Source organism: Equus quagga, chromosome 5 (genome assembly GCF_021613505.1).
Source record: "Equus quagga isolate Etosha38 chromosome 5, UCLA_HA_Equagga_1.0, whole genome shotgun sequence".
Taxonomy (NCBI): domain Eukaryota; kingdom Metazoa; phylum Chordata; class Mammalia; order Perissodactyla; family Equidae; genus Equus; species Equus quagga.
In genome coordinates, this window is record NC_060271.1 from 322,336 (window position 1) to 349,480 (window position 27,145).

Genomic DNA, 27,145 nt, shown 5'->3' on the forward strand with positions numbered 1-27,145 from the left:
GGACGCCATGCTCGCGGTGGCGGGCTCCCTGGCGGCGGTCTGGACCCTGCTGCCTCCCTGCGCGCTCCTGCTGGGCGCCGTGGCCTTCCTCTTCTGTGCTCGCGTCCTCCAAAGGCGGCGCCCCAAGAACTACCCGCCCGGGCCCCCGCGCCTGCCCTTCGTCGGCAACTTGTTCCATCTGGACTTTGAGCGGGCGCACCTGGCGCTTCAGCGGGTAGGAGCCGGCCTCGCCGACCTGCGGGCCGGGGGCCGTTCGGGGCCGGGGGCGGGAGGACGGGTGGCTCTGCCGCTGCCCTGGCAAAGCCCCCCGCGAGCCTCGCGTTCGTCACCTCAACTGGCATGTTTCTACCTGCCCTTTGTAGAGAGAAATATTGTTTACTAGGTGGGTGTGTTGGCTAGGTAACGTTCCTTAACGCGTTTAATTGGGTGTCTTGTGAAATGTTACTGGAATATTCTATTTATAATATGATCACCTTGTCGCCTTTAATATGATTATCCTTGAAAAAAATGCTGTCCTTTCCCTCTCGGAGGCACCTTTTTCTGTGTGTAAAATGACGATAATACTCCCTAAATCCTGACCACTTTTCAACTGAATTGCTCCCACCATCCCAATGACTGAGCCCCTCGCCTTCAGCCTCCTCTCCCTGCAATCCGCTCTCACCGAAGTCATCACTTTACAGTGTCGCTCCTCTGCAGCTTAAATTTTCTCAGTGCTTCCTGCTGCTTCCCGGAGTTCAGACTGCTTCGGGAGCCACATGGAACCCTTCTTGACTCACCCTCTTTCCACTTCTTTATAATCTTCTCCCATCAGAGTTCCCTTAACAATGGCCGCTCTGAATTCGTTAAAATTCCCTCCAACATCCATCATTTTCTCAAGAATCCTCAGCTGGTTTCCTACCTCACAGCACAGGTACCTGGTACACTGTGAAGATTTAATAAAACAGTGAATAGTCAATATTAACATAGCTTGTAGTAGGTGCGCGACAAATAGGAGTTCTCGTTCCCTAGAAATGCCTGGAGCTCTTTAAACACATGCCTGTATCCTCAAGTACAGGTGCAGAAGATTTTATCGTTTTCTGGGAGAAAAACTCCTAAGTGACAGGATTAGACACAGAATTTTAAAGCTAGGCTCCTAAACTTGTACCTTTAAGAAATGTGTTGTTTATTTTCCAAATATTGGGAAAATTTCCTGTTTTCTTTCTGTTCATGATTTCCAGCTTGATCCCATTATGGTCAAAGGACATACTTTGTATAATTTAAGTTTTTAAAAATAAGTTAAGGTTGGTTTTATGACCCAAGATACAGTTCCATGCGTGCTTGAAAAAAATGTGTACTGTCATGTTGGGCAGAATGTTCTATGTATGTCAATTAGATCTTACTGGATGATCGTGTTGTTTAGTTCTGTACGCTTGCTGACTTCTTAGCTGCTGATTCTGTCAATTACTAGGAGAGGCATGTTTAAGTCTCCAACTATAATTACAGATTTGTCTATTTCTCTAGTCAGCTCTGGTAGTTTTTCCTTTGTGTATTTAGCAGCTGTTTTATTTGGTGCATTCACATTAAAATTGTTACATCATCTTGGTGAATTGACTCATTATTATGTGATATCCTTTTTTATCCCTGGTGATTTTCTTTGCCTGAACTTTATTTATCTGATGTAATCATGCCAGCTCTCTCTTGATTAGTATTTGCATGGTATATGCTTCTCCATTCTTTCACTTTTAACCTTCTTATTGTATTTGAAATGAGTTTCTTGTAGATAACTCATAGGTGGTTCATTTTTTTTTTCATTCTCCCAGTCTGTCTTTTAATTAGTGAATTTAGGTTATTTATATTTAATGTAAGCTATTGATATGTTAAGATTTAAGTCATCCATTTTATTATTTGTTTTCTATTTTTCCCTTTGTTTTTTATTCCTCTGTTTCTCCTTTCCTGCCTTCCTGGGGGTCACTTGAACATTTTGTTTTAGAATTCCATTTTAATTTATCTATAGCATTTTTGAGTATACCTCTTTGTATTGTGTTTTGAGTGGGTGCTCTAAAGATTACAATGTGCAAACATAGCATATTGCAGTCTACTAGTATCAACATTTTACCATGTCAGGTGGAATGGAGATACTTAGACTGTCTAGGTCCCTTTACCCTCCCTGCTTTAGAATATAATTGTCTTAAATAGTATCTCTACATACATTGAGAACCACATCAGACAATATTGTAATTTTGCTTTTAACTGCTGAACTTTATTTTTTAAATTGAAAAGGAGAATAGTCTATTAAATTTACCCATTTATTTACCCTTTCTATTCCTCTTTGTTCATTCCCAGTGTTCCCAGTTTTCTACCATTATCATTTCCTTTCTATGTGAAGAACTTTCTTTAGCCATTCTTTTAGAGCTGGTCTTCTGGCAAAAAAATTCTCTTAGCCTTCCTTTATCTGCAAATGCCTTATTTCACATTCATTTCTGAACTATATTTTCACTGGATACAGAATTCTAAGTGGGCAGTTTCTTTCATTCATCATTCTTAAATGCTGTACTATTTCTTCCTTGCCTCCGTGGTTTCTAGTGAGAAGTCTGTCGTCATTTGAATTGTTGCTCCCCGTAAGTGCTGAGTTGTTTCTCTCTGCCTGCTTTCAACAAGTTTTGTTTGTTTTGAGTTTACAGAGATTTGATTATGATATGTCTTGGTGTTGAATTCTGTGGGTTTGTTGGGTTTGCTCAGCTTCTTAGATCTGTAGCTTTGTCTATTACCAAAGTTGACAAGTTTTCAACCATTTTTTCCTTCAAATGTTTTTTAAATCCACATTTTTTTCCTTTTCTTCTGGAACTCTTGGACACTGATTGCACAAATGTTAGGTCATTTGTTATTCTAAGATAGGCTCCTGAGGCTCAGTTTTGGGTTTTTGCTGTGTTGTTCAGATTGGATACTTTCTATTGATCTGTCTTCAATATTGCTGATTCTTGTCATTACCGCTCTGCTATTGAGTTGCTCTACTTATTGGGTTTTTTGTTTAAGTTATTGTATTTATCAGTTCTAAAATTTCTCTTTGCTTCTCATATATATTTTCCTTTTCTTTGTTAAGATTTTCTATTTAAATAAATTTTTTTCAAGAGTGTAATTGTTGTCCAAAACCTATTTATAATAGCTGCTTTAAAATCTCTAGCCTAGGGGCTGCCTTGATTGCATAGTGGTTAAGTTCACACACTCCACTTCCGTGGCCTGGTGTTCACAGGTTCAGATCCCAGGTGCGGACCTAGCACTGCTTGTTAAGCCACACTGTGGCTGCATCCCACACAAAATAGAGGAAGATTGGCACAGATGTTAACTCAGGGCCAATCTTCCTCACACAAAAAAAGTAAAATCTCTATCCTATAATTCCAACATCTATGGTGTCTCAGTATTGGTGTCAACTTATTCAAGTTGAGATTTTCTTGGTTCTCGGTAAGGTGAGTAATTTTGGGCTGTATCCTGGACATTTTGTGTGTTCTGTGACTCTGGATTCTATGTAAATCTTTTATTTTGCCAGATAGCCTGTTTTGTGGACTGTGGTTCAAATGGCAGTTTACGTTGTAGAGCCTCTGCAGTGCTACTCGGGTCTGCCCCACTTATGTGTTGCCCACTCCCACACTCTCCATCCACATTCTCATCAGTGCAGGCTGGAGAGAATGAGGATAGGGGCAAAAGACGGGGCCCCTCTGGGTGGAGTAGCCTCTTCCTTACTGCAGGAGGAGGGGTGGGAGATGGAAGGCAGAGATCTACTCATATCTGCTCCATAGGGAAGGGACCCCTCCTGATTTCTGTTGGAGAAGGTTGGAAATCAGAATGTTACCCCCTGACTATTCCAGGGGGTGTCTTGACCGGAGTTCAGGGCTGATAGTCACAGTTCAGCTCACAGACTCGGCAGGGGAGGGGCGTCGCCTTGTTGCTGCAGAGGTGGGGTGAAGACAAGTTTCCACCCTTATTCTCCAGTGCCACAGCACCCATCAGGGTGACGAAGAGTCCTGATGGTGTTTGTCTCCAGAACAGGGAGGTAGAAAGGTTAAAACTTTTCTGCCCTGCTGGCCCACCCTCTTCCAGGTCCTGTGGCTAGAGAGAGCAGGCTTTTCTTGGAGTTATTTTTCTGTGCCCGTTGGTGTACTGATTAGGAGAAGTAAAATGGAATGCTTTTTCTCACTCTTGTCTGGAATTGGAGATTTGATCTGTGCCCTTGTTTTACTGCTAAGATAGATAGGACTAGAGAGGTTAAGTGATTGCCTAATGTCCTAAAACTGGCCAGTGATGAAACTGAGACTAGGATCTTATCCCTGGCCCAATGATTTCTCATCAGAACTTTTAAATTGTATTTTACATAGGTTTGCATTTTTTAGATTTTAGTTTGTAAGACAAATGGAGTTAAATGGTGTGATTTAGTCATAATTAAATTTACATTCTAGCAATTTGGAAACATTAAGTACCAACGATCTGCTAGGTCTTATTTCAGGATTTATATGTTTACTTTCATTTAATCTCCACAACAGACACACAAGTTCGGCATTGTCTGGTGGTGTTTCCATTTTAGTACTGAAGAAACAGGTGGAAAACAGCAAAGTGATTTGCCTGAGTTATTCAGCATAAATAATGGCAAAACAAGGACTTGGACCCAGGACTCTTTGAGTGGTACACCTTCTGCCACCTGACTTTTCATTATATAGTTGGAGGATAATTGATTTATTCATGGGTTCATTTATTCAACAAACCTTAAGCATAGATGGCAGGCACAGTGCAAGACAGTGTGTGATGATGTGTGTTGTAAACTTATGGTAAGCAAGTGAGATTTCGGGAGCTGGGGTCACGGCTAGTGGGAAACCCCAGGGATAACATCTTGTAGAATGCTCAGATAAACTGGGGTGAACTTTAAAGGAATGTTAGGCAAGTGGCTAAGTGGTGTAAGGGGGACAGGAGATTTTAAATGGGGGAAAGTGATGTTAACACACAGTGAGGCCCAGGGAAGAGACTGGTCTGTTTGAATGGCATGAGGGAAACTTTTCTTGGTTTTTCCCCTCTTTTCTAAACTTTCTCTACCATAGCTCTATGGCTTATTATAGGAGCATTTATTTAAATAAGAGAAAATCTTATTGCACTGAAATGGAAGAATGTAGATAAGTGTATTAGTTAGGATGTACATTGAGCTGCTTGGCACTAAGAGACCCCACAATACAGTGGTGTAAAAAAGGTTGAAATGTATTTCTCTCTCACAAATGAGTTGTGCGATGTACATCTCACAGATGTAGGCAGGACATCCAGGATAAGGAGGCTGCTTTGTACCACAAGGTCATCAAAAAACTCCAGTTCCCTCTGCCCTCTTGCTGTTAGTCCTGCAACACCAATGTGTGTGAGTTCTGCTCCATGGGAAGGGGAAAGGGAAAGGTAACAAACAAGCAGCTTTCATTTAAGGATGTGACCCAGAAAATGTACACATCACCATTACTCATGTCCCATTGGCCACGCGTGGAAGGAGAAGCTGGGAAATGTGATTTTTGATTGGGAAGTCATGTGGCCAGCTAATAATTAGGGGGCTCCATCACTCAGAAGAAGAGAGAGAGAATGTCTTCATCCTTTGTTTAAGGATGGGACAGAGTGAGTTAGAAAGAGTTCAAACTTTATGCCCACTAGCTATGTGCTAAATCTCTGTGCCTTTTTTTCTGAAAACTGGAATGTTTTATAGGGTTATTATAAGAATCAGATACGTTAATGAATATCAATTTACTGCCAGGGTGCCTAGCACATCTTCGGTGCTTATTTCTCTATCAACCAGTCTCTTCCTTTGTTTAAAAGTCTTGGGGCCGGCCTCGTGGCTGAGTGGTTAAGTTCGCACACTCCGCTTTGGTGGCCTGGGGTTCACTGGTTCGGATCCTGGGTGCGGACCTACACACTACTCATCAAGCCATGCTGTGGCAGCATCCCACATAGAAGAACTAGGAGGACTTACAACTAGGATATACAACTATTGAGGAGAAAAAGGAAAAAAAGAGGAAGGTTGGCAACAGATGTTAGCTCAGGGCTAATATTCCTCACCAAAAAGCATACTTTAGAAAATAAAAAAGAAATTTTATAGCAACAGCTCGAGGAGAGCCAGTTGTTGGTTGCATACCAGGCATCACTTATCGGGCCTGATTGCTGGATGGGCTCCATCAGTTACTCTTTGGCTTCCTCCCCTCCACTCCTTTGTCAATATCTTACCAGAGTCCTTTTGCTAAAATACACTCCCAAGTCTATCAATAACAAGAAATAATTTTATTATTAATTCTTGTATTTTGGTTACTTGTCACAACAATCCTAAAGATGGGAACTAGTAACATCTCCCATTTTATAGACTTGGGAACTGAGACACAGAGAGCTTAAGTAACTTGCCCCCAAATCACACAGAAAATAGTAAGGGGAGTCTAGATTCAACTGGATTTGAGAACTTGAAAATCCAAGCTCTTAAGCACTCACTTACGTCACTTCTCCTATTCAGACATCTTCAGACTTCTAATTACAAACAAAACAAGATCCAAAATATTTCACCTGATGTTAAGACTCTCCACATTCTAGCTCAGATTACCTTGCGGCCTTGTCTCCTATCTCCCTACTCAAGTGAGAAGAACCCATCCTGGCCCCTGGTCACCTTATGTGCTGCCTGGCTTTCCCCCATCACAGAATGTATTGTACAGAATGGTAGCAATAATGACTATCTGTATGCTCTGTTAGAGTGTTCTAACACAATCATTAGAATGATGCAGGCCTTTTTTTTGGCCTATTGGAATGATACGCATACCTGCATGAACTCTCACACACATGTGCCCTCGCACACCCGTTGTTTGGTGCTGGTGAGAATTTGGAGGAGCAGTACCTCTCACCTACTGCTGGTGGGCAGAAGAATTGTACCCTCTCCTGTTTCCTCCCTTTGTGTCTTTGTTTTGTTGGTTCTTCAGTTTCAGAACTTAGATTAAGTGGAATCTCTCTCAACGTTACAGGTCTTGGTAATCATGGTTCAATCTCTTGTTTCACTACCTTCCACTTCTCATTTTTCTTTAAACATTTATTTTGCTTCACTTTATTATTTCAGTGCTTAATCCTACATTTGGAATTTTCATCCTTTGTATTAAATTTCCTGTCTCCTTTTACTTTTGTTTGCCTTTCATAGCTCCTTTGTTAATCCTTTTCTCTTTGTTTTCCTATTTTCATTTCTGATTTTAAGGGTGTTTTAGCCTCCTGAACAATCTTATTTTTAATTTCAGTTGTTCCCTTACTCTCTCTCTCTCCTTTTTTCAGTAACTTGTTTATTGTTGTACATTGAAAAATATGCCCTACCTTCCAAAGGCTTTTCACGTGCGCTCTGGGTTATGCATTTACATCCATGTAAAGCACAGTGACTTGAGCAACGCACATAAGAATTGTTAGACATCACCACCGTCAATACCAGGGCTCCAGGGGTTCGTTTGACCTAGCTATGTTTACACAGTTGATCACACCATAAAAGTTTCTGATCTAGTCCTGTTGGACTAGAAATAAACATGGGCAGAGAGCTGGTAGAGATGGAACTCAGAAGTTCATTTCACAAAATGCTAATGGAGTGCTGAGTCCCTTCCAAGTACAAGCCGAGATTCTAGGATATACACGTTGTCAGTCAGGAGTCATTTAGCTTAACCTGAGATTTTTAGCCATTCCAGAAACATCCTTTTGAATACCATAAACTAGTCAAGAAATCCCTTTTGTAGAGCCAAGGAAGTTCACCTAGACATTCAGCAAGAAGAAGTGAAAAATCTGCTTGATGTATATGGAACCACTTCTGCCATTTCTCAGAAGCAAAGCCATGTATTTAGAGGCACACTAGCTTGAGATGGAATCTTGGCTCTGTCCTTTATAGCAAGACAGGACATACTATGCTAGAGATGAACAAAGATTGATGGAAGCCTCTGGGCCAAAAGAACAAAGGAAGGATTGAGTTCAGGCTTAGTCTGTAGTGTGGGAGCAGAGTGGTGGGGTCAGACTAAATCCATTGTATTTACTTTTATGAGGCAATGGGGTGCAGGACACTAAGGGTGACATGGGGGAGCATAAGTGCATGGCAGTTGGGGAGGGGGGGTCACAGACCTGGAGGAAATGAGGCCTTCTTGTTGATACTACTGTCTGCAGCTAGACACAACCCAGGCAGACAAGAGGCAGGGGCAAGTTCTACTTAGAGTCATCTCTTGAATAGAAAGGTCAGGAAAGCCTGATTAGTGACCATTCACTGTCATTCAACTCATACTTGCACGTACCTGCACTTTTGTGCATACTCATGACACCCTCACACTCATCCATTCTCTCTTTCTCTCTCTCTTCCTCCTCCCCCCACTCTCACTCTCATTCTTACTTTCACTCCCACTAAACTCTAAGGTCCTGACACCATCTGAGGCCCATGTCTTTGTCCTCAAATCTTATGTGATGCCTGGCATATTCCCTCCAGCACTCAGTGGGTTTGTCACCTTGGCTATGTTACTTCAGCTACAACACATTTGCCTTTTCTGGAAGATGAGGAAAATCATTACTGCTGTAGGGTGGTTGTGAGATTAAATGAGATGAAACGTGAAAGGTGCTTAACATGGCGCCCAGGGGCCCTGGCTGTCTGTGACCATGAGTGCCTTCCTCCTGTCCTGCATGTCATCCATGTGCTCTTGTCCTCTCGGTCTCCATGAACGTGCATCGCATCCCTTTCAACACAGAGCTCGTTCTTTCCTCAGAGACTTAGTGGCTGTGTGCCAGGTGCCAGGAACAAAGCGCCTTTCTCATTGCTGCTCTCATTCTTCTTCACTGAACCGTTTGGGGGACGAGTAATTTTCTGTCTTCTATAGCTGGGGAGCTGAGGCTCCAAAAAAATGAAGCAACTTTCCCCAAGAGCCCTCAGCTGGTGAACTGTGGAGCTAAGATTGGCACATAGCTCCAGGGCTACACAGCTTTTCTCCATACTTGGCCCCAGCCCTAGAATGCATTTTCTATCATCTAGCATATGTTGAGTAAGAGGAAAATCTCTTCTGTTAAACAGGTACGACTTACTAAAAGGTCCATACTTGCAACACCAGGCTTACACTAAATGTACCCAGCCTTCTTTGGTGAGGCACGTGTGCTGCATTCTCTCCTTTCCCGAGGCTCTAAGATGCTTGAGGTTAGAGACTTTGTTTATTTTATTATAGTTACATCTTCATGCCTTGTTCTCAGGACACATGGTGGACGCTCACTCAATTTATGGAGGTTGACTATAAGAATGAATGTTTCATAAGGAATGTCCATGTCTTACAGAGAATTCAATATGAGTCTAGTTGAGAGGAGGACAAAGGAAACGGAGAAACATTCCCATGAGACCAAGAGGTACACACATATCCATGCACACACAGACTCCCCTCAGCACAAGCCCCCAGCTGCACACACAGCCTCTATTCCTGGACATACACATGTGCATATTCAGTTGTGACTATTTTACTGTTTTTCAGCTTGTGAAGAAATATGGGAACATTTTTAGCCTGGACTTCGGTGATGTGCCTTCAGTTGTTATAACTGGATTGCCCTTAATTAAGGAAGCCCTTGTCCACCAGGACCCAAACTTCGTGAACCGCCCTGTAATCCCTCTCCGAGAACGTGTCTTTAAGCAAAATGGTAAGTTTCTTGACCAGTGTAAGATCTGTATGTTTGATATTCTTCTGGTCTCTTGAAGCTGCCTCTGTGGCTATGATTCTCTAGTGCCCCCAGAGACCGGGCCTGTTACAGAATTCCTGCCATTCTGGGGGAGGTAGGCTGACTCCTCACGTTCCCGCCGCAGGCGTTCGGCAGGGTCGGCCCTGACACCAGGCACTGGGCAGCAGCTGTGTCTCCTGCGGGAACTCACTCTGGATGCTTTGATAAATACATAAGCATGTCACTCAGTGATGGGATGTTTTTTAAGCAGAGGAAAAGGCAATGTGTTCTCTCTTTTTGTTTCCCATTCCAAATCTCTTCTCCTCCGAAAATGAATGTGGTTCTGCTTCCTTCTCGGCTTAAATAATTCCTCCTTCTTGCTTGTAGTTCCTCAAGCTTTATCCTTATCGCTAAATAAAACGGCATTACTGCCAGACCTTGAGAGTCCAAGAAATCTTCCTTTCGACTCCTTGGCTCACCTACCCCACATCAGCTACGATGCTTCCAACATCACAAGGGGAGAAGAGCATGACTGCATTCTATTCTTTAATTTGGTTTACAAATGGATCTTACTTAAATGATAAACAAGGATGTGATCAAGCTGGATATGCTGTCCAGCCTCAAGAATGCCTGCTACTTTCTGTTAACTCTGCTAATCCAGTAAAAACATTTCCTTCTACAGGCTTAAGAAATCGCCACAGAAGAAAATATATATATATAATATATATATATATATATATATATATTATATATATATACACATAAAGGTTACAGCAAAAGGGAAAAATAGAACTTTGGAAACTTCCTCCCGGTGGCTCATACAGTATCTACTTGTTGTGCTATATGCCCAAAGCATAATCCAGAGAAGCCATTTCATGAATCACAAGGCCACTTTCCCTTTCCTAAGGGACCCTTTGAGGTATGACAATTGGACTTTGTCCAAATGCTACCATCTCAAGGATGAATATATCTTGTAATGATCTGTATGTTCTCACATTGTTTTGAGGCTTTTCCTTGCAGAAGAGCGATGGCTTTAGGTAAATTATTATCAAAAAGAAGAAATTCCTGTTTGAGGAATTCCTCCCAAGTTACAGTGACTGGGGAACTCAAATCTATTTGTAATATTTGGCAAATATTGCAGCATTTCCACTGTGCTTACCATCCTCAATCCTCAGGATTGGTAAAAAGAACTAACGACACAACCAAAACTTAATTGGCAAGGTTTCAGAAGCATTTACTCTCTCACGGCCAAAAGCTCTTGTGCTAGTGCTCCTTAATCTTAGATCTGTACTTTTTGTAAACATTTGCTGACTCCTTTTGACATAATGATAAAACAGCCTATGCAGTTAGATGAAGAAATATATGAACAAACTTTGCTTAAGGGATGTATTACGTTGTTGTCATGGTCTTATTGAGGTGCCTTAAAAAGAAATGAAAGATTGGTAGCTGATTCTTTCACAGAGCTCCCAGAACTTAAGGATCATGGACTATAACCTGGAGAATTTATTTATTGAAATAGACATCAAATAAAAGACTCTATACAGCCCTGTTGAAAAGGACCATACCAGGAGAAGAAGACGGCATCTGTTGTAGACAGCTGTCCCAAGACTCCGGACCAAGCCTGTATTTCCAACTTCCTATCTCCTCATTTAAACATTTGTTATGCTTAAACTGTATACCTATTTTATAATTTGTTTGGAATACTATCCTACTTAAAGAAAGGGATTAATTTGGAACAGACTGGTCTTGAAGGCCAGGAATTTATCGAGTGACTCCTAATGGAACTCAGTGGTTATGTGGAACAAATCTTTGGCCTTGGCTACTGCCTGGATGGCTAAAACACTGCACCCTGAGTTACCTTTAAAAGCAGGGAAGGAGTCAGGCTGAGTTAAAACCTGTTGCCAATCTCCCTCTCTTTAAGGCCAGATGGGCTTGTTCAGTGTTCCACTGGTATGGCTATATTTTCAGCTGTATTTGCTCCTTCTTTGGGGCTAAAATGTCATTATTACATATGAGAGCTCTGAGTGAATTTGCTCAAAAAGTCCTTAATGATAGTCAAGCAGGAATACCCTTATTTAAATACTGAAATGTCTTTAATGAGAAGGGCTGTCCTTCAAAACAGAATGGCTTTAGATGTTCTTACTGCATGCCAAGGTGGTACATATGCAGTCATTCAGACTGGATGCTGTGCTTTTATACCTGATGAGTCTTCCAATGTGTCATCTCTGCTAAAGCACATGAAAAAGCGGGTGAATGACTTAAGTGATCCTGCACCCAGTTTGATTTGTTTGGTTGGCTCCCCTTCAGTATCAGTTCCCTTTTTGATCTGGATTGCAATTCCTATTTCTATTACTTATTGGAATTCTTGTACTAGTCATAATCAAACTAATTGTTGTTTTCTTTAATCAGTGCTGTAAAAATAGCATACAAACTAGAGAAATGATTGCTTGATGGCTTAAAATGGTCCATCTATCTTATAATCCTGGACGAATTTCATTTTCTGATAAAGACTTTACCTAAGAACTCATTTTAAACTAATGTTTTCAAATATGTTGAATTATTATTGTTACTGTACTTGTTCTATGATCATATACAATGTAAACGTGAAGAGTCATAGAAAAGCACATATACAATGCTTGTGCAACAATCTAAAATTAATTGAAATTTACATAAGCTATGAGATGCTTCCTCTGTTAATATGCCTCTATGCTTGTCTGCTATTTCCCCCCAACGTGGACAACTGGGCAAATAAATGAGATAAAAGCCTAGCACCGAGGGACATGATGGACCCAGGGCAGGCAGCAACCACCCTGGCGCTGAGGGACAATATTTTGATCATCAGTGCTTTCTCTCGAAAGATTATAGATCAAAAGGGGTAAATGACAAATAGAAATGGCAAGCAATAGGATATATTAGAGTATAGGAGGAAGCCATTTGGTGTAAACCTAATTCTGCCTGACTTTGTTTTTTTTCAAAAGGGCCTGACTGTGGCATTGAGCATGCATTGTATATCTGCTTTAAACATGTCCTACGGCAAGAGCAAATGGCCTTAAGATAAAGGCGTGACTTCCCCCGACATTGGCATTTCCTTAGGGATAAGCATCTTTCCTTAGGCTAGGAACTTATTGCTGTGCTCACCTGTGACCACCCAGCTCGGGACAACAGACCTGCCACCCTGCTGTGTTCACCGAGACAGCAGACCTACCTGCTGTTTCCATCAATCACTGTGCCGACAGAGCAGTCTCGCGACTGTTGTAAAAGGGACATTTCAATCCTATGTGAAACATCCTGTATGGGGGTATATAACCATTCTGTGCACCCCACTTCTTCGGTGCCCTTTCTTCCTTTGGGAAGAGAGGCCCTGGGCCATGGTCCTCAGATTTTAGCTCAGAATAAACTCTCCCAAATTTTCATTTATAGATTGGTTATGGATTATTTTCATCAGCAAGATGATGGAAAGAAGGAACATTTGGAGGAGGACAAGGTGTTTGGTTTGGCTTGAGTGACAAGTTGTATGGAGAAAATCATGAATTCAATCATGAATATGCTGAGTTTGAAATGCCTTTAAGTTGGCAGAGTCAAGCAGACAGTTGTATTTATGTGTCTGGAGCTCAAGACAAAAATAGATGGTCACTATCAAGGCATGTTATTGAAAATTTTAGGAGTTGATGAGATTTCCCAGAAATGGAGTATAGGGTAAGAATAGAAGAGACCTTATCTTGAAGAACTCCATCATTTTAAAATTTGGTAGGAGAAGATGAACTAGCAAAAGTATGGAAGCTCTCTGCTGGAGAGGTTGGTGTCCTGGGTACCACTGGAAGAAAGAAGTGTCTGACGCTGCTGAAGTATCAAGTAAGATAAGGTTGAAAAGTATCCCTCAATTTGTCAACTAGTAGGACCATTTCATCTAAATGTGGAGACCAAAGCCAGATGTTAAAAGGAGATGAAGAGTGCTCTGGAAGTGAAAAAATGAAAGGAGTGTGGCCTTACCTGTGCTACAAAACAAAGGGTGGTCTGTTCAACACACTGAGCTCTTTTTCCTTGGCCTGTGCTGTTCTTTCTGCATAGAATCTTCACTCCTCCTTGCTTTCTTGAGTCATTCTGTCATCTTTTAAGATCATTCCTTCATCTTTCATCTTATGCTTGTAGTGTAAGATAACTTGAATCTACTTGTGTGACTGGTGATTAAAGCCTGGGCTTCAGAGTCAGGCAGATGTAGATTTGGATGCCTGTTCACCTGCTTACTAATTCTGTGACCTTGCAAAATTTGATTTGTCCCTTGTGCCTCAGTTTTCTCATCAGCATAATGAGGGGGGACAATAATAATTGTAGCTACCTCATAGAGTCTCTGTGAGTACTCAATTACATAATATATTAAAAATGCTAAAGTGCCTAGCATTGCAAGCAGGCAGTAAATGCTAGCCATAGTATCCATTGCCTTGGGATTATTTCTCTGAATAGTTTTCAAGTGCCTTAATGCCCTTCTTCCCTCCAGTGTACATCCTCATACCATTTGCCATTTATTCATATTATAGAATATTGCCTTTCTTTTTCCCAGGACTGATCATGTCCAACGGCCAGGTATGGAAGGAGCAAAGAAGGTTTGCCCTGACAACGCTGAGGAACTTTGGTTTGGGAAAGAAGAACTTGGAGGAACGCATTCAGGAGGAGGCCCACCACCTCATCCAGGCAATAGAGGAGGAGAATGGTGAGTGTTCCTAGCACAGGTGCAGGAGGCTGGCTCAGTAATTCACTGAGCAGATACTTATTACGTACATAAGTGCCTGTCTTGTGCCCAGGACTGTACTAGGCACTGAGGATATAACAGTGAACAACTAACCATGACCCTGCCCTCATGGAGCTCTAGGATTAAGCTCAAGAAGATGAGTATTAAACACATTACTGATCTGAAATCATAGTCATCACTTTGACTTCCCAGGCATTGAGTGAGTACTTGCCATAAGTCAGACCATGTGTAGGGTGCTGTGGCCAGAGCCGCATATGTGGTTCTGTACTCGGTGTGTCATGTGCGTGTAGCGTAGACGTTCAGTAGAAAAAAGAAACAACCACTCTGAAAGATCCTTGTCTTCTTCCGTCTCCAGGACAGCCTTTTAACCCTCACTTCAAGATCAACAATGCAGTTTCCAATATTATTTGCTCCATCACCTTTGGAGAGCGCTTTGAGTACGAGGATGGTCAGTTTCGAGAACTCCTGAGGATGCTGGATGAGGTCACCCATCTGGAGGCATCACTGTGGTGCCAAGTAAGGGCTTCTCTTTCCATATCTTGGATGAGGATATTGGAGCTGATGTCAGACACAGATGAGTTGTTCTTTATTTTTTAATCTAAAATATAAGCTTATTAAATTGACTTCAACTCAGACTTATTTGAAATCAATCTGTTGACTTTAGTGTTTTTGATAATATTAAATATTTACTGTATACAAAAAACATATCTAGTATTCCTGGAAAGTACAGACTTTACATAACACACGCCTGCGCATCTATGTTTTATTTGAGAAGTGCATGTTGCCATTGCCTTGAGCGTCTCCACTCCACATCCCTCCCTGACCACGCGTCTCCTTCCTCCCTCAGGCGCTCTTCTGTGCCAGGCTTCTCACTTGGCAGACTGTATTAAGATTCATCTGTGTTAGCTGCTCTCTTGTTAAAATTCTCAGCAGTATCCCATAGTATGAATATGCCACTGTTTGTTATTCTGTTCTCTACTGACAGACACTTGGGTTGTTCCCAGTTTTTGAATGTTATGAATAAAGCCGACATGAACATTCTTACATAGTTGTTCATGTGGACACGTCTACTCATCTCTCTTGTGTGTATACCTGGACAGCAAAGGTCCTAAAAGTTTCCACAGTGGTTGCACTATTTACATACACATTGACATTTGATGTTATCAATCTTCTAATTCATAGGGTGTAGATCTTTGAGATTCAAACCTCAAACCACCACTTTCTTGGTGGGCCTTCACTCCAGTTTTATTACTCTAGGCCTTGAGTCTGTCAAAAGTTCTGCTCAGGGACCAGCCCTGTGGCCTAGTGGGTAAGTTTGACATGCTTTGCTTCAGCAGCCCGGGTTTTGTTCCCAGGAGCAGGCTGACACCACTCATCAGTGGCCATGCTATGGCGATGACCCAGGTGCAAAATAGAGGAAGATTGGCAAAGATGTTGGCTCAGGGTGAATCTTCCTCAGCAAAAACCAAAAAAAAACCCAACTCTGCTCAGCTTCTTGGTCTCTGAGCCACTTTTCTAGATTTGGAAGACAATTTTAGGGGAAAATGAGCCCCAAGTGTCGTGGTCACCCCTCTGGTATCTAGAAGTGGATTTATTTTTATTTATTCCTGGAAAACATCTTTTCCTGGAGTTTTATGGACCTGCCACACCAAAACTGCTAAAGCACTTAGCATAATTCCTGGCGCATTGAAAGGGTGTAAGGAATGTGGCCTATTGTTATTATTGTCGACATTATTTTGAATTCCTTGTTCTCACTTTTAGCCATGGTCGTCCCCAATTCAGTAATTCCATTTTCTTTTCTCCTATTTAGACAGAATCTAGGAAGTCATGAGAGTTCAGTGGGTACACAGCTGACTTTTCCCAGGGAAAATAAATGCCTGGGAGGTAAGAAGGGGCAATAAGTTAGGGATAGTAAGTACTTCTTGGAGTCCCACGCACTTTGATGGACAGCTATCCATACTTTATCTCAGTTGATTTTTACAAGAACCCCATAAAGATAAAATGAAGCACCATGATGTGTGTGCAAGCAGATACGGGTTGCGTGAGTAACTCCAGATAGTGGTCCATTGGCTCTGTGTTAAGTGCTTATTGGAGCTCATGTCATTCAGCCACTAGAATAACCCTGGGGCCCCATTGGCAGCTAGTTAAACTAAGAAGCAACAAGTCACATCATCATCTTAATTATTATTACCAAAGCATTATAGTTGCAAAGCAGCAGAACTAACACTCAAAGCCACGGCTGTCTCCTTTGATGTCTGGGTGATGTTCCATTATCTTATGCTATCTCTTTTCTACCAGAAATTATTAGAGCAAATATATTTAAGAAAACACTTTATTTCAGTAAAAAATATCTTACCCACATGGAGATTACATCTTAGTGGGACAGACAATTGCATATATATGTTTAGCGCATATATATATATATGTATATAATCTCACACAGACACGCATATTAGTGATAGTTGCCATGAAGGAAAATAAAACAGGATAAGGGAATGGAAAGAGGGTGACAGGGGTGCTGCCACTTATGGGCTCATTGGGTAAGACCACTCCAAGGAGGTGACATGTGAGCAGCACCTTAATGAAATGGGGGGCTGGAGTTATACAGATTTCAGAAGAAGAGCATTCTTGGTGGAAGGAACAGCAAATGCAGACACCTCAAGAGGTGCATCCTTGATGTCACCACAGAGGCCAATGGGGCTGGACTGGCGAGAGTGAGAGAGAGTGAGATGGCGGGGAGTGATAGCAAAGGAGGCGATGGTGTGTGCAGGGGCCAGCTCACACAGAGCTTATATGTCTGGAGAGTGACGTAGAACTTTATCTGAGTGTCATGGGAAGTCATTGAAGAGTGACAGCCAGAGTGAAATGAGCTGATGGGACTGTTAAATGATCACTCTGGCAGCTCTGTGGAGAACAGACTGGGAACGGTGTTCAGAATGGAGTCAGGAGGACTGCTGGAGGTGATTACAACACCAGATAGGAAGTATTGGTGGTTTGTACTAAGGTGACGAAGCAGTTGGGGTGGTGAGAAGTGGTCTGAAACTGGATCTGTTTTGGAACTAAGCACTGCAATGCCTTGCTAGAGCGCTGAGAAGAGGGATGAGAGAAATGAGAGTCAAGGATGACCCCAAGGTTTAAGCGTAAGCAAGTAAAAGAGAGAGAAAGAGAAGATGATTTCTGTTGTCTTAAAAGGGGAGAACTGGCACCACGTAGTCGTGTGATTGTCTTGTTTTTCTCCACCAGCTCTACAATGCCTTTCCACGGATAATGAACTTCCTTCCTGGCCCCCACCAAAGACTCTTTAGCAACTGGGAGAAACTGAAATTGTTTGTTGCTCGTGTAATTGAAAACCACAAAAGAGACTGGAACCCTGCCGAAACAAGAGACTTTATTGATGCTTACCTCAAGGAAATGGAAAAGGTGAGGATACCAAAGTTGTTTCCTGTGTTTTATTCCTTTTTTTAAAAGTCTGTTTTCCATCTATTTATCTTTTTTGCTCAACCTATGTGTTCAGGTTTTTACTTCTCCAATTATTAACACCTCTTTTTTTGTCCTTGGTTTCTATTTTGTATAGCTTCTTGTAGTACTTATTTTTCTTTTCTTTTCTTTTTTTTTTGAGGGAGATATTAGCCCTGAGCTAACATCTGCCACCAATCCTCCTCTTTGTGCTGAGGAAGATTGGCCCTGAGCTAACATCCATGCCCATCTTCCTCTGTTTTGCGTGTGGGACACCTGCCACAGCATGGCTTGATGAGCAGTGCATAGGTCTGCACCCGGGATCCAAACCGGCGAACCCCTGGCTGCCTAAGCGGAGCACGCAAACTTAACCTCTGCGCTGTCAGGCCAGCCCCTCCTGTGTTTCATTTTTAACAAGCAAATGAGGGCAGGCTTGTTTGCTATTGCTGCTATAGCAAATTGCCAAGAACTTGGGATGTTAAAACCACACAAGTTGATTCTCACAGTTCGGGCAGTCAGGAGTCTGATTAGCCTCACTGGCTCGAGTCCAGGTGTCAGCAGGACTGGCTCCTTCTAGAGGCTCAAGGGAGAATCCTTTCCTTTCCTTGACTTTTCAGCTTCCTGTAGACGCTACCTATATTGCTTGGCTCATGGCCCTTTCTCCATCTTTTAAGCCATCCATGTAGCATCTTCTCTGCTACCATCTTTACATCTTCTCTTTACGACTGTCTTGTCTCCCTCTTAAGACTCTTGTGATTATATTGGGCCCACTGGGATAATCCAGGATAATCTTCCCATATCAAGACCCTTAATTTAATCATATCTACAAAACCTCTTTTGCCATAGTAGGTAATATTCACAGGTTCCAGAGACTAGGAAGTGGACATCTTTGTGGGTCATTATTCAGCCTCTTACCTGAAGAGGCAGTATTTCACAGAGTGCAGGAATAGCATTAACTCAGGACTGATGAGGCAAGTGGAAATAAAGATAGGGGTTTAATGACATTCGTCTTGAGGCTGTGGGAATGCCCAAATACCGCCTTTTCATTGTCTCTTCTCTACCCTGTACTCATGTTTGGAGGAGCTGTACACAAAAGGAAAAATAAGAATTGAGCCTCAAAGCACTGTTTCATTATTAGTTGATCCTATGCCCAGCTATTGACACCTTCCCTCAGCCCCCAGTGCAGAACAAAGTAAAGCTGAGTCAGAGGCCAGAGTTTAGCCTCAGGGCCTAAGTTGGAGCCCATATCATTCACTTTCCAACATTATAGGAAAGAAGCAGGGAAAAAAAAACCCAAATTGGATATACAGCCTTTAACACAGAAAAGCGTCTGTTTATATACATCACTGCATCAGCGTCAGAATCTTTGACTCATCAGATTCTTTGTTCCTCCTCCTGGAGTTGGAAGAATGGTGGATTTCTTTCCATATCCTCTCTTTTTTTCATCTTATTGATGTAGCATTAACAGAAACATTGATTTCTGCTCAGAGGAGGAGACTTCACTTGCCATGCAGTGTGCAGGTATGGGACCACACAGTAAGAGGAATGTTGACAAATTGAAGCTTCCAGAGGAAGGTGGTAAAGATGATGGAATGCCGTAAGGAATGGTTGATGGAATCAGAGAAGTTTAACCTAGAATGCAAAAGATTAATGGGGGCCTATGAGGATTGTTGTACAGAAGAGGGATTCAGCCTATACTTTCTGGTGTCAGTACAACCATTTGCTGAATATTTGCTATTTGCCTTTCGCATCTCGCGTAATTTATAATGTTATCTTCTGGGGTGTGTGTTATTATTTCAATTTTTTTTTGAGGAAGATTAGCCCTGAGCTAACTGCTGCCAATCCTCCTCTTTTTGCTGAGAAAAGCTGGCCCTGAGCTCACATCCGTGCCCATCTTCCTCTCCTTTATATGTGGGACACCTGCCACAGCATGGCGTGCCAAGCGGTGCCATGTCTGCACCCGGGATCCAAACCGGCGAACCCCGGGCCGCCAAAGTGGAACGTGCGAACTTAACCGCTGCGCCACCAGGCCGGCCCCCATTATTTGTATTTTATAAAGCAGGAAGCTGAAGCACAGAGAGGTTAACTTGCCCTAGGTCATTCAGGTGTGGATGGTGTGGCTGATATTGAAACCCAAGTCTATCTTTCCACTGTACTAGTAGCTTTTCCCAAATTATAGGCATAAAGAAATAATAGTCTTGATTTTCACCCACCCAAGCTAACAAAAGCTTCCAGCTCTTGGGGCAGGAGGATGCTGGTGATATTGCTCTGATAAGCCTCTGCCTCCTGAGATGGCCACAGAGAGAGTCGTTCCTCCTGGGGGTCTTTCCTTCCATGTTCTCTCCCTCGGATGATGCCGCTGCATGTTGTGGCAAGCAAGAACCCTCTGAATAAACCAATAAACACTGTCCTTTCTAGTATAAGGGCGATGTCACTTCAAGTTTCCATGAAGAAAACCTCATCTACAGTACCCTGGACCTCTTCTTTGCTGGAACCGAGACGACTTCGACAACACTGCGCTGGGGTCTGCTCTACTTGGCCCTCTACCCAGAAGTCCAAGGTGAGCACGGCAGTGAGTGTGCTTGGGCCCGGACAGAGTGGTTCTTCCTGGAACATACTGCCCCAAAGGCAAGGCCATAAGATAACACGGTAGAATGGAAAGATAGGTAGGACAGTCCAAGGCCATGTGGACTTCATAGCAGGCACGTTCTTCAGTTTATGTCAATATTGTGCTGGGTCCATGTAATACAAATGTAACAGAGGGTCCATGCCCTCGGGGACTTGGAGTCTAGTGGAGAGAGCAGTGAAGTCAGTTGACATTACACTGAGTGCCAGGAAAGACTTACAGTCTCATATGGAATCTGGTTGTAGCCGTCCCTTCTTTTCTTTTTTTTTTTTTAATTGTAGTAACATGGGTTTATAACATTATATAAATTTCAGATGTGCATCATAGTATATTTCAAATTCTGTGTAGATTACATCATGTCCACCACCCAAAGACTAATTACAATCCATCACCACACACATGTGTCTAATCACCCCTTTCGCCCACCTCCCTCCCCCCTTCCCCTATGGTAACCACTAATGCAATCTCTGTTGCTATGTGTTTGTTTGTCCTTGTTTTTATCTTCCACTTATGAGTGAGATCATATGGTATTTGACTTTCTTTCTCTCACTTATTTCACTTAGCATAATACCCTCAAGGTCCATCCATGTTGTCACAAATGGCTGGATTTCATCGTTTCTTATGGCCAAGTAGTATTCCAGTGAGTATATATACCATTCTTTATCCATTTGTCCCTTGGTGGGTACCTGGGTTGCTTCCAAGTCTTTGCTATTGTGCGTAATGCTGCAATGAACATAGGGGTGCGTATATCTTTACACATTAGAGTTTTCAAGTTCTTTGGATAAATTCCCAGCAGTGGGATAGCTGGATCATATGGTAATTCTATTCTTGATTTTCTGAGGACTCTCCACACTGTTTTCCGTAGTGACTGCGCCAGTTTGCACTCCCACCCGCAGTGTACCAGGGTTCCTTTCTCTCCACATCCTCTCCAACACTTTGTGTTTCCTGTCTTGTTAATTATAGCCATTCTTATGGGAGTGAGGTGATATCTCATTGTAGTTTTTGATTTGCATTTCCCTGATAGTTAATGATGTTGAACATCTTTTCATGTGCCTGTTGGCCATCTGTATATCTTCTTTGGAGAGATGTCTATTCAGATCTTTTGCCCATTTTTTTACTTGGGTTGTTGGTTTTTTTGTTCTTGAGATGTATGAGTTCTTTGTATATTTTGGCTATTAACCCCTTATGTAATATATGGTTTGTAAATATCTTCTCCCAATTGTTAGGGCGTCTTTTCATTTCGTTGATGGTTTCCTTTGCTGTGCAGAAGATTTTTAGTTTGATGTAGTCCCATTTGTTTATTTTTTCTATTTCCCTTTCTCTGTCAGACATGGTACTTGAAAAAATGCTGCTAAGACCCATGTCGAAGAGGGTACTGCCTGTTTTCTTCTAGAAGTTTCGTGGTTTCAGGTCTTACATTCAAGTCTTTAATCCATTTTGAGTTGATTTTTGTGTATGGTATAAGATAACGGTCTACTTTCATTCTTTTGCATGTGGCTGTCCAGTTTTAATACCATTTATTGAAGAGTCTCTCCTTTCTCCATTGTATGTTCTTGGCTCCCTTGTCAAAATTATATGTCCATAAATGTGTGGGTTTATTTCTGAGCTCTCAATTCTATTCCATTGATCTGTGTTTATGTTTTTGTCCTAGTACCATGCTGTTTGGGTTACTATAGCTTTGTAGTATATTTTGAAATCAGGGAGTGTGATACCTCCAGCTTTGTTCTTTTTTCTCAGGATTCCTTTGGCTATTCAGGGTCTTTTGTTGTTCCATATAAATTTTAGGATTCTTTGTTCTATTTCTGTGAAACATGTTGTTGGAACTTTGGTAGCGATTGCATTGAATCTATAGATTGCTTTAGGAAGTATGGACATTTTAACGATGTTAATGCTTCCAGTCCAAGAGCACAGAATATCTTTCCATCTCTTTGTGTCTTCTTCAGTTTTTTTCAATGATGTTTTATAGTTTTTGGTGTACAGATCTTTCACCTCTTTGGCTAAGTTTATCCCTAGGTATTTTATTCTTTTTGTTGCAATTGTAAATGGGATTGTATTCATAATTTCTCCTTCTGCTGCTTCGTTGTTAGTGGGTAGAAATGCAGCTGATTTTTTCATGTTGATTTTGTATCCTGCAACTTGACCGTATTCATTTATTATTTTTAAAAGTTTTTTAGTGGATTCCTTAGGGTTTTCTGTATCTGAAATCATGTCGTCTGCAAATAGTGACAGTTTCAGTTCTTCTTTTCCAATTTGGATCCCTTTTATTTCTTTTTCTTGCCTGATTGCTCTAGCTAGGACTTCCAACACTATGTTAAATAAGAGTGGTAACAGTGGGCATCCTTGTCTGGTTCCTCTTCTTAGAGGGATAGCTTTCAGTTTTTCTCCATTGAGAATGACATTTACTGTGGGTTTGTCATATATGACCTTTATTATGTTGAGGTATTTTCCTTCTATTCCAATTTTATTTAGAGTTTTTATCATAAATGGTTGCTGTCTCTTGTCAAATGCTTTCTCTGCATCTATTGAGATGATCATGTGATTTTTATTCTTCATTTTGTTAATGTGGTGTATCACGTTGATAGATTTGCGGATGTTGAACCATCCCTGCATCCCTGGAATGAAACCCACTTGATCATGATGTATGATCTTTTTAAAGTATTGTTGTATTTGGTTTGCTAGTATTGAGGATTTTTGCATTGATGTTCATCAGTGATATTGGCCTGTAATTTTCTTTTTTCTGTTGGCCTTGTCTGGTTTTGGTATCAGGATAATATTGGCTTTGTAGAATGAGTTAGGAAGCTTCCCCTCCTCTTCAGATTTTTGAAAGTTTGAGAAGGATAGGTATTAACTCTTCTCTGAATGTTTGGTAGAATTCACCAGGGAAGCTGTCTGGTCCTGGACTGTTATTTTTTTGGTGGTTTTTGACTACTATTTTGAACTCCTTACTGGTGATTGGTCTGTTCAAATTCTCTTACTTCTTCTTGATTCAGTTTTGGAAGGTTGTATGATTCTAAGAATTTATCCATTCTTCTAGATTATCCAGTTTGTTGGCGTATAGCTTTTCAGAGTATTCTCTTAGAATCTTTTGTATTTCTGAGGTGTCCGTTGTAATTTCTCCTCTTTCATTTCTGATTTTATTTATTTGAGCCTTCTCTCTTTTTTTTCTTAGTGAGTTTAGCTAAAGGCTTGTCAATTTTGTTTCTTTTCAAAGAAGCAGCTGTTGGTTTCATTAACTTTTTCTATTGTTTTTTCAGTCTCTATTTCATTTATTTCTGCTCTGGTTTTTATTTCCTTCCTTCTGCTGATTTGGGGCTTTGTTTGTTCTTCTTTTTTCCAGTTTTCCTTTAGACGCACTGTTAGATTGTTTATTTGGGACTCTTCTTGTTTGTTGAGCTAGGCCTGACTTGCTGTAAACTTCTGTTTTAGAACCGCTTTTGCTGTATTCCATGGATTTTGGCATGTCGTGTTTTCATTTTGATTTGTTCCACATATTTTTTGATTTCTCTATTGACCCAATCATTGTTCAGTAGCATTTTGTTTAATCTCTACATGTTTGTGGCTTTTCTGATTTTCTTCCTGTGGTTGATTTCCAGTTTCATATCTTTGTGGTCAGAAAAGAGGGTTGTATTATTTTGGTCTTCTTAAATTTAGTGAGACTTGTTCTGTGGCCTAATACGTGATCAGTTCTGGAGAATGTTCTGTGAGCATTTGAAAAGAATGTGTATTCTACAGTTTTTGGATGGAATGTTCTATTTATATCTACTAAGTTCATCTGGTCTAATGTGTCATTTGAGACCAGTGTTTCCTTATTGCTCTTCTGTTTGGATGATCTATCTGTTGGTGTAGGTGGAGTGTTAAATTCCCCTACTATTACTGTGTCACTGTCTATTTCTCCTTTTATGTCTGTTAATAATTGATTTATATATTTAGGTGCTCCTATGTTGTGTGCATAGATATTTACAAGTGTTGTATCCTCTTGTTGGATTGTTCCCTTTATCATTGTGTAGTGCCCGTCTTTGTCTCTTGTCACAGTGTTTGTTTTAAAGTCTATTTTGTCTGATATAAGTATTGCTAGCTCAACTTTTTTTCTTTGCCATCTGCATGGAGTATCTTTTGCCATCCCTTCACTTTCAGTTTGTGAGTGTCTTTAGGTCTGGAGTGTGTCTCTTGTATGCAGCATATATATGGGTCTTGTTTTTTGATCCAATCTGCCACCTTATGACTTTTGATTGGAGCACTTAGTCCATTGACATTTAAAGAAGCTATTGATAAATATGTATTTATTGCCATTTTGCTACTTTTTTTCTGCATGTTTTGGTAGTTCTCTTCCTTTCTTCTTCTCTTGCTCTCTTCCCTTGTGGTTTGAAGGCTTTCTTTAGTAATATGTTTGATTTCCTTTCTGTTACTTATTTGTTTATTTATTATAGGTTTCTAGTTTGTGATTACCATGAGGTTCATATATAATATTCTACATATATAGCAATCTTTAATGAGATGATAGTCTCTTTAGTTTGACTTCTTTCTAAAAGCTCTACTCTTTTACTCCCCTCCTCCCACATTTTATGTTTTTGAAATCATATCTAATCTCTTATTTTGTGCATGTGTATCAATTTCTCTCTTATCATGGAAAGAGATAATTTTAGTACTTTTATCTTTTAACCTTCATATTATCTTCATAGGTGGTTGATCTGCTACCTTTACTGTATTTTTGCCTTTACCAGTGACTTTATTGCCTGCTTTTTTTTTTTTAATGATTTTCTTATTCTTATTTGTGATTTTCTCTTTCACACTTAAATAGGTTCCTTCAGCATTTCTTGTAGAACTTGTTTCTTGGTGATAAACTCCTTTAGTTTTTGCTTGTGTGGAAAACTCTTTGTCTCTCCTTCCATTCTGAATGATAACCTTGCCAGGTAGAGTATTCTTGGCTGTAGGTTTTTTCCTTCCAGCACTTTAAATAAATGTATCATGCCACTCTCTTCTTCCCTGGAAGGTTTCTGCTGACAAGTCAGCTGATAGCCTTATGGTGTTTCCTTTGTATGTCACTTGTTGCCTTTCTCTTGTGGCTTTTAGGATTCTCTCTTTCTCTTTAATTTCGGACATTTTAATTATAATGTGTCTTGGGGTGGGCCTCTTTGGGTTTATCTTGTTTGGTGCCCTCTGTGCTTCCTGTACTTGGATGTCTGTTTCCTTCCTTAGGTTAGGAAAGTTTTCTGCTATTATTTCTTCAAATAGATTTTCTGTCCCTTTGTCTCTCTCATCTCCTTCTGGGACACCTATAATACAAACGTTAGTGTGCTTGATGTTGTCCCAGAGGTCCCTTAGACTGTTCTCGTTATTTTTAGTCCTTTTTTCTTTTATCTATTTGGTGATTTCCTCTAGTCTTTCATCCAGCTCACTGATCCACTCTTCTGTATCATCTACCCTGCTGTTGAGTCCCTCTAGTGAATTTTTCTTTTCTTTTCTTTTCTTTGAAAAGATTGTCACCTGAGCTAACAACTGTTGCCAATCTTCTTCTTTTTTTCTTTTCTGCTTTATCTCCCCAAACTTCCCTGGTACATAGTTGTATATCTTAGTTGCAGGTCCTTCTAGTTGTAGCATGTGGGATACCACCTCAACATGGCCTGATGAGCAGTGCCACATCCGCGCCCAGGATCCAAATCAGCAAAACCCTGTGCCGCCACAGCTGAGTGCACGAACTTAACCGCTCAGCCAAGGGGCCAACCCCTCTGGTGAATTTTTCTTTTGTGGTATTATATTCTTTATTTCTGATTTGTTTTTTTTTTATATTTTCCAGTTATTCACTTTCTCACTCTGTTCATCCATTTTTCTCCCAGGATCAGTGAGCATCCTTATGACTCTTTGTTTGAACTATGTCAGGTAGATAGTTTATTTCTGTTTCATTTCGTTCTTTCTCTGGGGTTTTGTCCTGTTACCTTGCTTGGAATGTATTCTTTTGCCTCCTCATTTTGCCTCTTTCTCTGTGCCTATATCTATGTATTAGGTGTGTCAGCTATGTCTCCTGATCTTGGAGAGGTGGCCTTATGTAGGAGACACCTTTTCAGGCCCAGCATTGTGCTTCCCTCTTGTTACCAGTTCCAAATGTCCCAGGTGTGAACTCTGTGTAAGCTGCTTGTGTCCTTCTGTTGTGGCAGCAGGGTTGCTCTTGCTGCACGTGCCCAGGGAGTCTAGGCTGTGCCCTTGGATGGCTGGTTGTAATGTTCAGTTGCATGTGGCTGCTGTGAACCCTTCAGTCCATTTATCAGGTTTGGGGAGCCCCAGTACAGTTGGCTGCAAGGCCTAATAACACATTCCTGTTGCAGTTTTCCTGTTAAGTGGGCAGGCCCCCAGTGTGGCTGGTTGAGGCTCAGGGGCTTAGAATTGCTGTAGGCCTCTGGCCTGCAAGGCTGTTGTCAGCTCTCTTAGGATGGCAGCTGAGTGGGGCTGGCCCTAGGCACAGGAGCACCCAGTTGTTTCAGGCCTTGGAAGGCAGGGCTGATGCCCTGTGTGGCTGTTTGTGAAGCACAGGTCTTCTGCCACTGATAAGCCCCATCCCCAAAGGTCCACAGACACCATCAACACAATCCTGCTCCATGCACACTTCCCGACCTCCTGGCTTGTACTCAGTGGCTCCACTGCAGAGGCCCCAC

The 27,145-nt window shown here is 41.4% G+C and overlaps 1 protein-coding gene across 1 annotated transcript in view; it reads left to right on the plus strand.

The window, feature by feature from the left end:
- The first annotated feature begins 6 nt into the window (after positions 1 to 6).
- Positions 7 to 27,145, plus strand: part of LOC124239923 (cytochrome P450 2J2) — a 40,014-nt gene continuing 12,875 nt past the window's right edge. The window contains exons 1-6 of the mRNA XM_046662388.1: positions 7 to 214; positions 9,489 to 9,651; positions 14,228 to 14,377; positions 14,772 to 14,932; positions 17,660 to 17,836; positions 20,291 to 20,432. Of these exons, the coding sequence (XP_046518344.1) occupies positions 8 to 214; positions 9,489 to 9,651; positions 14,228 to 14,377; positions 14,772 to 14,932; positions 17,660 to 17,836; positions 20,291 to 20,432 (1,000 nt within the window). The 5' untranslated portion in view covers position 7. The remainder of the gene's footprint in view (positions 215 to 9,488; positions 9,652 to 14,227; positions 14,378 to 14,771; positions 14,933 to 17,659; positions 17,837 to 20,290; positions 20,433 to 27,145) is intronic.